The following is a 14,391-nucleotide window of genomic DNA, read 5'->3' as shown; positions in this document are numbered from 1 at the left end:
GTGCTCAGTCAAATGTGGAGGCTTCAGATAACTTGAGGCCCAGTGGTGCAGAGGTCAGAGCAAGAGTCCTTAACCTTATTCAACCTGTGAGCATCTCTTTGACATAAGGCAGTAGGCACAATTACAAAATGGCTGCTGCAGGAGGTGGAGCCAACCACCAAATGTCAGGAAGTGAGGTCATGCATAACTAGACCAGTAACCCTTCGACATTTCAGGATCTGTTTAGCAGTATGAAGGTAGAGTTTAGATCCAATCATAGGTGTCAAACTCGCGGCCCTCCAGATGTTATGGACTACAGTTCCCATCATCCCCTGCCAGCATGATGCACAGTCCATAACATCTGGAGGGCCATGAGTTTGACACCTGTGATCCAGGTGCTGCCAAAGCAACATTTAAAAAAAAATCTGCACAGGCAATCAGACCTCCAATGGAAAATCAGAAGACCTGGTGGGAAAAATACCCACATGGCTCTGCCAATTTCCTGCAAATACAAACTGCAAATGCAACTGCTCTCCAACCAGACACATGCAAATGTGCCTCACCCCCCTGCGAAGTGGACAAAATGCACAGTCACACCATACAATCGCTCCAGATGGAGAGAAGCACATCTTACTGCAACATGCCTAATGATAGCAGCCACAGATGCAGGCAAAACATAAGGAGCAAAAAGTACCCAACCAGTGCCTGGAAAACTCACAATACCAGGTTTTTTTAAATACTTGGTGAGCTACTAGGAAAAGTGGCCACAGGAGCCAGGGCAGGGACCCCAGTTACAGTGTTAGATTAGGATCCCTGGTTCACATCTCCACTCTGCCATGGAAGCAGGCTGGGTGGTTTTGGACTAGTCATGCACTCTAAGCTTAACCCACCTTATAGGGTTGTTGTGCGGAAAAAAATGGGCATGAGCTGCTTCCAGGCCTCATTAAACAAGCACATAACAAAATGCATATTAAGTCTTTTATTGCCACTGTATTTTAAATTGGCTTGCTTCCCAACAAAGCTTTGCTTAATGTATTGTCGGAGGTTTTCACTGCTGGCATCACTAGGATATTGTGGGTTTTCCGGGCTGTATGGCCATGTTCCAGTAGCATTCTCTCCTGACGTTTAGCCTGCATCTGTGGCTGTGATCCTCTGAAGATGCCAGGCACAGATGCAGGCAAAACATCAGGAAAGAATGCTACTGGAACACGGCCATACAGCCCGGAAAACCCACAACATCCTAGTAAACCTTTGCTTTATTGGTTTCCTATATGGAGCCTTGCAGTTGTCCTGTTTACCTGCTCTAGGGTGGGTATCTACAGCCAACTACACCAGTGGTGGGATTCAAATAATTTAACAACTGGTTGTTTTCAAGCACCACTTTAACAACCGGTTCTGCCGAAGTGGTGCGAACCTGCTGAATCCCACCACTGAACTACATTATCCCCCAGCAGTTCCACCCCATAACCACAGTCTCAGCGCTTTGTCTAATCTGGCTGTGGTCGAAACCTACTCCCAGGGTAGATTTGTTAGGAGTGGGTAAGTCACCACTGCAGCCTTGGGGAACTAACAGCAGGGGGCATCCTTCTGGCAAGTTGGTTGGACCTTCTAACAATCCAAGCTCGGTGCACATGATCTTCCTTCCTGCAAACCTCTGGATTCATTTTAACACAGGTTATGAAATAGCGATGGTGTGTTGTGAATAAAGACCTGACAGTGACAGGGACTTTGCGGGGACAGTACCCAAATACTCCCACCCCTCCATAGGATTCCCCTGGAGTTGCAACATACCTCCCTTCCTCAAAATGAGACCTCCTGGGCCCCAACAGTGCCCCTCCTGCCAGTCTCAAAGGCCCCTACCACACATGCAAAATAATGCACTTTCAGTGCGCTTTGCAGCTGGGTTTTACTGTGTGGGATAGCAAAATCCACTTGCAAACAATTGTGGAAGTGGATTGAAAGTGCATTATTCTGCATGTGCGGAACAGACCAAAGGCGCAGGGGCTACCAGTGGAAGCTGCCAGGAGAGGTGGGACCTGACCCCCAGATGCTTCTGGCAGGTGACTTGAATGGGCGGGGCAAAGGCTGAGCTGCCAGTTCTCTTGGTTCGGTTTCATTTGCCCACTTCTGGCCGAGAGAAACCAGAGCGCGCCTCTCCAGAGTCCCTGGCAGGAATCACAGTGAGGAACAAAAAGGGGAGCGGGTTATTCAGAGCGTGTCCATCCAGGGGAAAAGACCCCCGACCAGTTTTCAAGGCAGGGGAAAGGACCACAGAACAAGGCAGTGATTTGCCCTTGGGAATGAACCGTCCTCCCACCAAGAAACACTGGGAGACTTCTATGTTGCTGTATCTGACTATCCCGATCTTAGAATCACTTTTATCAAGACTTTTAAAAAAATGTTTTTAAGCTTCTAGGGTTGGAAACCGCCTAGTTTAAAAAACAAACAAACAAATCTCTGTCCCTTTCATAGAGGCTGAAAGGAATATGATTTACCTTCCTATCACAGAAAGCTTCACTCGCCTATTCACTTCGGTTAAAGAAGAGTTTGGATTTATACCCCGCTTTTCTCTACCCTTAAGGAGCCTCAAAACTGTTTACAATCACTTTCCCTTCCCCCTCTTCACAGCAGACACCTTGTGAGGCAGGTGGGGCTGAAAGAGTTTTGAGAGAACTGCCCCATGTTACCCTGCAGGCCTTATGTGGAGGAGCATGGGAGACAAACCCCATTCACTAGATAAGAGTCCACCGCTCATGTGGAGGGCTCAACAGGGGGCCAGAGATTCAGGGGTGGGCTGAGATCAGTGGCGTATTTGCCTAGGGAGTGAGGGTACTCTCTGTCCCAGGCACCACTAATCTGGTCACTAATCTGGTGCAGAATCAGTCCCCCACATGACCAGGAAGATGATCTTTGGGCGCCCTTGACCCCACCACATATCGAAATGGGCTGGGGCAAGGGCGCCTGGCTGCCCCTCCCCCCGCTGCTAGTTGGGCTCCCAGCCGGCAGCCCTTTCTGCCCTCCCCTCAGGGGAGGCCAGAAGCAACTGCCATCCCCTGGCCTCTGAGACCTGCTTTTATAAGCACTGAGGCTGGGGCGGGGCTTGGGGTGGGGCCACACCCCCAGTGGCAGGGTGAGGCATGTCCCTGCCTCCTGAGCCCCACCCTTGACTTTAGTGCTTATAAAAGCAGCTCTCTGAGGCCAAGGAAGGGCAGATCTCAGTGCTTATAAAAGCAGCTCTTGGAGGCCAGGAGGGAAGGGGGGTGGCAGCTGCAAGGGGGGGGCACCCGGAGACAATTTGTCTCCAGGTGCCATCCCCCCCACCCCAATTCGCCTCTGGCTGAGATTCAGTGCAATTTTCTGAAACAAAATACGGGATTGTATTTGCACAATGGATTGGTTAGCGGGGGAGCCTAATAAACCTGAAATGGTTTGCATCTATAAGGGATCCAGGCAGTGCAGGGGTGGGGGGTGACCCAGAGGCCTGTTTTCGCAGCCCCGATCCTGGAGCATCACTCCAGCTGAGCTGCACCCCTTCCTCTCTGTGGTTTTCTTGCTTGCTTTTGTGGTTCAGAAGCCCTGTAAAAAGACCAGGTGTGGGTGGAGGGGAGGGGGACTTAATTAAGGTTTCTTTAATTAAGCAGACATCCTAGTTAAGATGCCAGGCCTGAACCCCCAAGGCGCGGCGCCGTGAGACAAGCCCCCCCCCCTCCCCGCCGCCTGAATCCTTGAGGGGGATGCAGAGGCACTTCATTCAGTCAAATGCACAAGCCTGCGGGTTCAGGGGAAGAGGGGCTCGCTGCAGGCCCTGGCGGCGGATTCCCACTTGGCAAGAACCGGGTGGCGGCACCGTGAAGAAATCCCATTCCGATACAAACTGTTTAGGGACCAGAAGAACATCAGCTCTTCTGAACGCGTCTTTGACTGCACCTGAAGCATTTGAAGGAGTGCCCAGATCTGGCAAAGTCATGACAATTTTGCTTCGAATTCTGTATTAATGTACATTTTAAGAAGAAAAAATACGCATCTCAATCCGAAGAAATGGGTCAGAGGAGACGGGAAGGCTAAAAGCTTTATTATTATTTTTTATGTCAGACTATACTCCGCCTTTTCCTTCCTCCAATCTTTTCAGGCGGCTTATAAGAAAACAATCTAAAACTGATTTAAAAAAAAAACTCCAAAAGGACAATGAGATTGCAATTAAATCAAGATAAATTAGAGACCAGCACAATAAGGATACCTCCAAGTGCCCTTAGATTACCTGAGTGGTTTACACTCGTGGGTAAAGCACGTGGCAAGTGAGGGAACTCCAGGGACCTGGCGCCGCCATCAAAAAGGACCTGCCCTGTCTGTTGCCAGGAATCAATTTACTCCTTGGGATTCTTCTCTGAGCCTCGACTACTAAAATTATTGGGGAAGGGGGGAATTAACATATGCCTAGTACCCTATTCTGAGATGCCCCAAGTGTCAAAACCCTGGGTTAATGAGGGTTAAATTTTTGGAAAAGTAGGGACTAGCTACTACGGCATCCAGAAAAAAACTTCCTATAGGTTTCTGGATGGTTCCTGTATTTATCAGTGTAAAATATTTATACACCACCTCTGTAGAAAACTCTCTGGAAACGGTTTACAAAGTCATAACCCGTTCAAGTGACGGCATAGTTTTCCCCTAGCAAGTCGGTACTCCGCACATGCAGAATAATGCCCTTTCGATCCATTTTCACAATTGTTTGCAAGTGGATTTTGCTATTTTGCACAATAAAATCCAGCTGCATAGTGCATTGAAAGTGGATTGAAAGTGCATTATTCTGCATATGCGAAAGTGCCCCCAGTGAAATGAATAGCACTTCTCCCACGCATCTCTATATGGCAAAAGAAGACCTTTCTCACTCCATAGCTCCCGTATTTTCTCTGCTCAGGCCTCTTGCTTTTGGTAGCTTTCTAGGCTAACTTCGTATGCCCCACGAGATGGACTCTAACGCGGGACAGTTTAGGGGGGGACACATTCGTTCGACTTCCAGGTGGCACAGGACGCTTCGTCAGCGCGCGCTCTTCTTCCCTTCGTCCCATCTATCTGAACAAGAGGCTGAGCGGTGGGTGGATTTTATGGCAAGCACGTTGTGTTTGTACAGAAAGCAAAACTAATTGGATTATATGCAGATCATCTCGCCGGAGTTAAGGCAGAGAGCGCGTGCCTCCTCTGGACTCCTTTTAGGTAGGAGAGAGAGAGAGAGAGAGAGAGAGAGAGAGAGAGAATGACCCCACCCCCAACCCACACGTGGGACAGCTGTCATCATTTGCCATCTCTGGCATATTGTTTCCTAGTTGGTCCGTTCGGGGTTGTGCTAGCTAGGGGGTGACCAAAACTGTAACCCTCTCCCATTCATCCTTTGCTGGGAAGTAGATCCGGCTGGCTCCCTCCCCCTCCCCCAGAGAGTTGTGAATGAGGCCGCAGAAGGCGGAGTGGAACGCCAGACCTGTCGGCTGTGTCTGAGAGTGTCTTTCCAAACGCCCGGCCAGCCGGCCCATGCGTCCAGTGAAGTTTAGGAATATAAAAAAGTCCTCAATGGCCAAAGAAAGAGCAGAGGGCACGACCGATTCACGGAGGGGGGTGGGGGCCAAAACTCCCCATCACACATGATCACAGCTCCGCCAACTCACACTCCTATCGCACAAAAGTACTCAGAACAACTCATCGTTTCGTGTCACTGGGCCAAGTCCCAAATTTGGTGCTCAGGAGCAGCAGCAGCAGCAGAAGGCCATTGCTTTCACCTCCTGCAGGTGAGCTCCCAAAGGCACCTGGTGGGCCACTTCGAGTAGCAGAGTGCCGGACTAGATGGACTCTGGTCTGATCCAGCAGACTCTTTCTTATGTTCTTAAGTTCTTATGTTCAAGTCTTTGTGTGCTGACACCACGATCCTAATATCCTCTGCTCAGGAAGAAGGAAGGGCCGTTCAAAATATATATTTTTTTCTTGCAAGTAAATAAATTAAGCCAATGTACTTAGACTCAACCCCCCCCCTCCCGCCCGCCCGCCCGCCCGCCCGCGCGCATACACACAAAAGACGTTTGCCAGGTGACTCGCAATCCAATTAAATCTGCATTCCTCGCCGTCATGCACTTAAGCCCCAGTTATTCTGTGGCAAATGGATTGTGGATCGGGTTGTCACTCACACTTGTATAAACACTGAGCGGCAGCCAAGGAAGTATCCGGATTGCAAGCAGGGAGGGCATCGCCGAAAGCAGCGAGCGAAATTCCCCTGTCTGGCCGAGGGCTTCGACCAGCCAGTGGTTGCAAACGCCTCCCTCTCCGAATTAAAATCGTCATCTTATCCAGGCGGGGAACGCGTCTTGCATACTGCTGCTGCCACCCTAGCTAAGAGGGTGGGAAATTTCTAATAGTAAAGCAATAGTTGAGTAATAGTAGTAGAGTAGTGGCAGCAGTGGCAGCGGTTACTATCAACAATAATAGACCAGAGTCGCTTGCCAAAGGCACATTGAAACATTTGAGGATGCTGCTGTTGTAAAATGAAATGTAAATGCCACCCAAAAAGACGCTCAAATGCATTGCTCTTCTCCCCCCCCACCCCCCCCCACACACAGCTGTATTTAGACCTTGCTGAAAAGCCAGTTTGGATACATTTCGCCCCCTCCCTCCAGTACCTACCCCAAACACACACCCCTCCCTGAAAGCACAGTTCCCCGCCCCCCACTCCTGCTCCAGCCGAGAGACCCCAGCCTAAAGACCAGCAAGGAGGGGCGATGTTTCGCACCCCGGAAGATCTACGCGCGGGGTGGGGGTGGGGGGAAGCGGGGGTCCCACGTGTGTTGTCGCGCTGAGCGTGTTTGACAGCCAGATCAAAGCGGGGAAGTAAACAATCCTATAGATTATTTCACGGGTCACGGAGGGGAAAAGCGCCTCCCGCCACAGACTGCCTGGCTGCAGCAGGGGCACCAGAGCCCTCTCCCCCCCACCCCCACCCACCGGACTGCGCATCAGCCCTGCGCGATCCTCAATGCAGGGTGAAAAAGAGGGCGGCCATTGCAAGCCACGGTTTGCTGGGCTTGGCGTTTGGACGCGGGTGGGTTTCAGGGGCTCTTCTGCCCTTCCAGGCACCCTCCCGCGCCCCAGACCACGCGGGAGACCTTGAAGCATCCGAGAGGCAACCGGCCTTTTCAGACCACGCTGAAAACATCCTTGCTTTCTTGTTTAGTAGGGACCTGCTGCTGCGTCCCAAACCAACATTGTCGGTTTGCAAGCCGGTCCTAAGCACCTTGGTTTGGGAGTAAATCCCCTGGGGGTTCTTTCTAGGAAGGCAGCACTCCGAACCGCATTTATTAAGGCCCCTTCCGCACATGCAGAATAATACACTTTCAAGCCACTTTTTGCAATTGTTTGAAAGTGGATTTCGCTATTTCTCACAGGTGCCTTCCACACATGCAGAATAATGCACTTTCAATCCACTTTCAATGCATGTTGCAGCTGGATTTTACTGTCCGGAATAGCAAAATCTGCTTGCAAGCAATTGTGAAAGTGGATTGCATTATTTTGCACGTGCGGAAAAGGCCACAGTAAAATCCAGCTGCAAAGTGCACTGAAAGTGCATTATTTTGCATGTGCGGAAGGGACCTTAGTGGAGCACAATCCTCTTTGGGTTTCTTGCTGAGCAGGCAAGTATAGGGTTCTGCTGCCGGTATGGTCCGGTTTGCAGCCACAGCTCGAGTTTTATACACGTGTTTCTTGGAGGTGGGTCCATTTTGCTCTCGAATCCACGTGCTTCAACCCCGGGGCTCCTCACTGTGCTACTTGGTCTTCTAAGAGGCATGTGCGAAAAGTCGAGCCCTGACCTTTTGGAGGAAAGGCATGGGGGAATATTTGGAGACGCTGGAGGGAAAGACTTTACACTGGGCACGATCCACCGGACAGAGCAGGTGTCACCCTTGTGGCTCTCTTCAAATCAGGGTACCTACTGTGGGTGGGTCGCGCTGTCCCATTAACTCTCTGTTGAACCGTTTCCTCGGGAGTCCTTCTAAAACAGCTCACTTGCTGCCGACTACTCGGGAGTAAATGATTAGAGAGTGTGCCCGCCCCCCTCAAAACCGAGCAAGGCTCGTTCCTGCACAATCATATAATGGGAGGGAAAAGACAGGATTTGACCACCTCGACTTAAGAGGGGGAAATGGGGGTCTTCGTCGGTGTAGGAAAGGGGGAACCCTCCGTTGCAAAGACTAGGCCGCGAAAAACGGAACGGAGGTTGTTGTCTTCCGGCGCTATTTCGGACCACGTCTTTTCCCCACCCCCTTTCTTCTGGTCCTCTTTGACGCTCCATAAATATTGATGGCCCTCCCTGAAAAAAAGAATCGCTCCCTGAAGGTATTCTGGCTCTCTTGGGGGCGGGGGTCTAACCAGTGGTGGGATTCAAATCATTTAACAACTGGTTGTTTACAAGCACCATTTTAACAACCGGTTCTGCCGAAGTGGTGCGAACCTGCTGAACCCACCACTGGTTCTAACCCCGCAAGTCCTCTCTGAACCCTCAGGTCTCAGTTTCTGCTTGGGTCCGAGGAAAGGGGGCTTATCTGTGGCTGATCGCGAAGGGACTCCTGTTCTCCAGGCCCAGGGAGTCACCAAGGAGGCGGATGGGCCACTCGGCCGGGTTTCTTCTGGCTCTCATCTCTCCCTCTGCCCTTTGGCGCCCTGCGTGATGTCGGGGGGGGGGGGCTTTTCTCAGAGCAGCCTCGTCCTCTCCCACCCAAATCCTCCAGCCAGGCAAAAGGGAGTCCTTCCGGAACCCGGCTGATTTCAGGAGGCCAAAGGTGCTCGCTTCGGTTAGTTGGGCCGGCTGATCTTTTTCAAAGGGATGAGCAGGAGGCCCCCAAAAGGCACCTTCCAAGTTCAGAGTCGCTTTTTGGCAGGAGAGGTCACGCCCCCCACCCCCATCACCCCCACGACCCCCGAGTCTGTTATGTGCTTAGTATTCCCATGTCCTTCTTGGCTGCGTGAATTGAAGCGCCCAGCTGAGCAAAGTGGCCAGGGACCCTGGATCTGCAGGCGGCGGGGTCGCTCAGCAGAGAGAAGGGAGGGGGCCTACCTTGGCCTTTCTCTCTGGGCTGGGGCCTGTAGCCCCCCCCCCATTTTCCTGCAGACAATCCTCGCGCCCCAACCCTGGGAAAATAATTGTTCAGTAATCGATCGTGATGGGAGAAGGCTGGGGGACCACCCCTCCCCCTCTCCCTCCCGCCTCACAATCCCCCCCCCAATGTGGAAGGAGATGGGGGTCAGGAAACAGTCAAGCAAGTTTTTGTTTGGGGGGGGGGGAGAAGAGGGTGGCGGAGGCGGGTCTGAAGCTCAGCGCGCAAGTCTCTGCCGATCGCCACGGGAGGGGGACTCCCAAACCCATCCCTTCTCCTCCCCCCTCTTCTCTCGGGGGCTTTCCCGCCACCCCCATCTAGGCCCCGCCGCTCGCAGCGACGAAATGCTTTATCGATGAAACGATTATTCAGACGATTTAACTAATAAAGGGCCTCATCGATCGCCTGGAAATCGCATTATTGATAGACAGCTTGCCAGACATGCGCTCCGCCGCCGACACCCCCACCCCGCCCCCCACTTTCTCCCTGCCGGGGCGAAGCGTGGAGGTTTCGCCACTGGAAGGGAGGGGGGACCTGGAGGAATGGGAGGATCCCTAACTCCAGGTCGAGGCCCCCGAAGCAGGAAGCCCCAGCTCAGCCTGGCCTCTGGAAATCCCTCCTGGCCCAAGCTGGGGGGTTGCTGCCGCCACCCCTCCCTCCCTCCCTCCCTCCCTCCCAAAGTCGAGATCGCTTGGGCTGCTGCTGGGGCGACCCGGCCCTCTTTGGAGAAGGGAAGCTGGCGGCAGCTCAGGTCGCTCAGGCAGCCGCGCGCACCCCCAGACAGACCGTCTGGCTGGACTCTGCACTTCCCAACAACGCGGGCCCCTGGCAAACCGGGGGTCTTAACTGGGGGGGGGAGAGAAAGAATGCTCCCCGCGAGTCGGTCTCCTCCCTTCCCTCCCTGGCCGGGCTCAAACGCCTCGATCCCCAGCCCTTTCATCCGAAACAAGCCCTTGCCAGCATAAAGGAACTCGCGCCCAAGTTTGAAGCGGCCTTCGGATCGCCATCCGCTTGCCGGGGAATGACAGGGGAGGGTAGATCTGCCCTCCAAACACCAACGCGGAGTACTGCATGAAGCCGAGGAAGGGGAAAGAGTCAGGGAGACATCGACTGTATCATTTGAACGACATTTCTGTAGAAAAAAGTTTTTTTTGGGGGGGGGGTCTGGGCTACGGAGATTTATCAAGAAGAAAGCAGACGTGGTCCCTAAAACTGGAGGTGAGAAGCAGGGACGCCCCCCAGGACTGTGTGGCGAGACTGTGGCCACATGGCTGGGATTTCCACGCCGTTCTCTGACAGCACCCCCACCCCACACCCCATCCGCGTGCTCCCTTTGACTCTTGCGCACGCCCACACAGGCACGCAGACCGCCGAGACCGGTCGTGAAACGCGCACAGACCCAGAGCACGAGATTACATTTGGGAAAGGAGAAAAACACCACAACACAAACATTTCTTCCAAAAGGCAAAAACCAGACCCTTACCTGATCGGCTGCCCGTCCTGTGAGTCGTGTAGTTTTTCTCTAATTCCATTCTGGGTACTTATATTATTTTTTCCCACCCGGGACTTTGTGTGACCGACGGGAGAGGGCTGGGGGGAAAAAAAGTTTCCACTTTTTTCTTCTTCTTTTTCTTCTTCTTCTTCTTCTTCTTCTTCTTCTGCTTCTCGCGGGGCTGCTCTGCCCTTCGGAATAATTCAACTCTTCCGCTCCCCGCCGAGCCTTTGCAGCTGATCACTGAGCTGCAACTAAACGTTTTAGGTGGGAAGAAAGCCTCCGAAGGAACCGTGAAATGATTAAGGAACTAAAGAGCTCCTCGCCATGTGAGCTCATGTCCTGGGCTCTTTCAAAAACACACACTCACACACATACACACGCACACATCACAAGATGTCCCCGGGCGCGGCCAAAAACTCAGAAAAACTCTCTCTTGACAGCTGTTGTGGCGGGAATCAAAGTTTGTTTGCGGCCTTTAAAAATGGGTGGGGGGGGGAAACCCCTCTCGCGGTGCGCTGTTTACAGACGAGCGTTTGAAGAGCGCGAGGCGGGGGCGAGGGAGAGGAAAGGGGGGGCGGAGAGAGGATTTGGGGGGGGGAGGACCGCTTGCCCCCTCGGATCCGGGTTCATTAGCACGGAAGGCGCATTAAATCGCAGAAAGGGAGCTAGATGCGGATTAAAGGCAGAGGTTTAAAAGAGAAACAACTTTTAACACACGCACACACACACACCCTCGGCTGGTTAATCATTCTTCTTGCTCCCAGTCACTTGGCCGTCTCCGCTGCTGCGTGCAGAAAAAGTCTGCCTTAAAAGGAAAATCGCCTCTTCGCAGGTAACCGGCCTTTGACAGTCTGCGAGGCAAACGGGAGGGTTTCTTTCCGCACAGGGAAGGGGTCCCTTCCTGGCCTAGCTGAGGGGCTCAAAGCTTTTTTGGGGGGGGGGTCCATGGGGGGAGTGTCGTCGTTGTTTACGACGGTTCTTTTTGTTTGCAAACGGGCCTTGCACGACTAGCAAAATAGCATCCTCTCCGTCCAAAGGAGCAAACGAAGAAACCATCTGTGGCGGTGGCCAGGAAAATCTTGGGAGCCAAGGGAAGGAGTCAAGAACAAAAATTGCAATTATTTCTATTTTAAAAATATTGCAGGTCCAAAAGTAAATTTGTCAAGCAGAAGGATTGCTTGCTTTCTGATGTTGGGGGGGTGCGGGGGTGTACCGTTTTAAAACACGGCCTCCTCCCATCGCTTCCAGCAGCCACGTGGGGACAAAACCTACGGTATGAAAACAGAGCTACCTCTCACAGCGCATGACTCCTAACCCTTTTTCTGGGAATAAACCCCACTGAATTTTCCTGACTAGGATTTTGTTGTTTGTGGTTTGTTTACACCATTCGTTTTTAACATGATAACTGCAACCTTTTGCAAAATGGCATCGAGTTTCATTCCCTGCCTGAAATATTCAGAGTAAGAATCGGTGTGCAGCGAAAAACTCGGGAGGAAAGGGAAGGCACCGAGAAAAAAAACCTATGGATCTTTTAAAAACCTTTTTATTTAAAAAAAAATGTGCAGGTCCAAATGCACAAATATGCCAAGCGGACACGTTGCTTGTGTGTGTGTTAATGGCATTGTTCCATACCTCCAAAAAGCTATGTGGGGGGGGGGGGATTCCACATATGTAAACAGTAAAATCCTTTTCCTGGGAGTAAATCCTACTGAGTAGCAGTTTGAGTAGACCTGCTCATTAATAAATTAGCAAAATTATGGAGCAATAACCCCTCCCCCTCAGCGCCGCAATTCAGGGCGGGCTTATTGGGGCCAGAGTTCGCCAGCCAACGCAAAAGCTTTAAGTTGTTAAATTCATGGTGAGTCGGCCAAACCAAAACGGATTTAAAAAAAAAAATCCTATTAATGTCTGCCGGTTGTCTCGCGGATTGTTGATGTCTCCGCCTTTTCCAGAGTCTCTTCCATCGACTTCAAGAAAACCCACCCATACACCCCACACATAACAAACCTAGGTCTTCAAACGTAACAAAGAAAGCGTGGGGTCCCTTCCTCCCCAATGAAAAGGAGAAAATTAAATATCAGTCTCGACTTTATTTGGGGAGTGGGAGAGGGCTTTCCACTGTAATTTCTTTCCCAGCCACCGCCAGCCTGATTAATTTTGAAATATTCATGGCGGTCTAAAATAAATCTACTTGTTCCACCAGAAAAGCTCAGCCACCCGCTCCCAGCTATCTGCCATTACAGCTGAACTTGGTATCAAAACAGTTCCTTAATCTAGACCGCGGGGGGGCTTCCCTCGCCCTCTTATATGTTTTTTTTTCTCTTCCCCCCCCCCAGCTCCCCCCCCCGCATCAAATAGGCGGACGCTTCAGTGGAGACAGTTTTAGGAAAGCGAAGTCAGAAAGAAGCAGGCTCATGCACAACATCGAGGGCGGGGGGGGGGTGAAAAGGGCCTCCCTATAGCAAGCGGGCCATTAAATAAATAAATAAATAAATAAATAAATAAATAAATAAATACGTGCGCGCGACCCCCCCCCCCAAAAAAAAACCCCTCTCCTTGGGGAGGTGAATGGCTCCCCCTTCCTCTGCCGCAGTCGGAATAGCAGGGGGAGCACCACTTTCTCTGTCTTCCTGTGCTCAGTTTGATTTTCACCAAATTGGGGCGACTCTTCAGTCACCTCTAAAAAGGTTTGACAAGAGGGACGCCGAAGGGTCAGGAGCAAGCAACAAGAAGGCAGTCGCATTCCGGGGCCTGAATAATATCTCGCAGGACCCACCGCCAAAAGCTGAGAAGCCCCCCCTCCACATCCACTGAACACCATCCTGCTCTTCCATATTTGCTTCTGGGCTGGGGGGAGTCTCTTGCGCGCCTGAACAGCCACAACTAAACGCCTAGGGGCAAACCTGTACAATTCGGATTTACACAAAAGTAACTCCCACTCAGGTCAATAGGTCTGACGTGGGGGGGGGGGGTTTGTGCGCCTTCAGATGGTGACGTCAGAGGCAAAGGTTGAAGCGCGTGGCTCTGTTTAATACAGACAATGAAACGCGGAGAGGGGGTGAAAGGTAAGGTGGATCGGGCCCATCCCTTCCCCCCTCCCCCCCACACACACCTTCAGCCTTTTATTCTGGAGGAAAAGGCAAGACAGGGGCTGACTGACCCCTCGATCCTGCAAACAGGGCGATCCCACCCCCCCACCCCCCTCAAAATCATCTCCAAGCTTCTAATTGTTTTCAGGAGTCATTTCCTTCCCGCTAATGAGAAGGGTCAACAGTGGGCACCAGCCCCTCCCAGGCACGTTTGCTCGGAAGCGAGCCCCCTTTTTTGTCAATGGGCAGGATTTCCATGAGAAAAGTGCTCTTGGACAGGCGTGAAAAACCACCTTCCCCAGGAACGCCGCTCGCTTCAAGCACGTCGGCGCCGGCTTCTTAAGGACGGGCGTTGATGTGTTTTGCTCAAGAAAGGCGGCCATTCACAACGAAACTTCTTGGGGATGCTTAAACGGGCGAGCAAATGGCACTTATGTGCCCAGATCTCAATCTGGAGGCAGGGGGGAAATCGCTCTCCTCATCCTCTGGACAAGGATCCTAAATGGTCAGGATCTCTGACGAGGCCGTTCGTCGCCTGCAAGCGAGCTCAGGTCTACTTGGGAGCAAGGCCTTTGAACTCAGCCGCCTTGGCCGCTGAGCAGATGCTCATCCGACTGGGAGCAGCGCCGAACGCAAAGCACCCTTTCCGAATAGGATCCCACGCACCAGACTCGGATGTCAATGCAACCCGTCTCTGAGT

At 52.1% G+C, this 14,391-nt stretch overlaps 1 protein-coding gene across 1 annotated transcript in view; it reads right to left on the bottom strand.

Moving 5' to 3' along the window:
* The window catches only part of PAX5 (paired box 5), a 279,887-nt gene extending 268,981 nt beyond the window's left edge, over window positions 1-10,906 (bottom strand). Inside the window, exon 1 of the mRNA XM_048502545.1 lies at window positions 10,591-10,906. Coding sequence (XP_048358502.1) covers window positions 10,591-10,639 — 49 coding nt within the window. The 5' untranslated portion in view covers window positions 10,640-10,906. The remainder of the gene's footprint in view (window positions 1-10,590) is intronic.
* Between the last annotated feature and the right edge of the window lie 3,485 nt (window positions 10,907-14,391).

The sequence above is a fragment of the Sphaerodactylus townsendi genome, linkage group LG07, assembly GCF_021028975.2.
Source record: "Sphaerodactylus townsendi isolate TG3544 linkage group LG07, MPM_Stown_v2.3, whole genome shotgun sequence".
Classification (NCBI taxonomy): Eukaryota; Metazoa; Chordata; class Lepidosauria; order Squamata; family Sphaerodactylidae; genus Sphaerodactylus; species Sphaerodactylus townsendi.
Note: the sequence above shows the minus strand (reverse complement) of the source record. Positions and strands in the feature narration are given on the sequence as shown.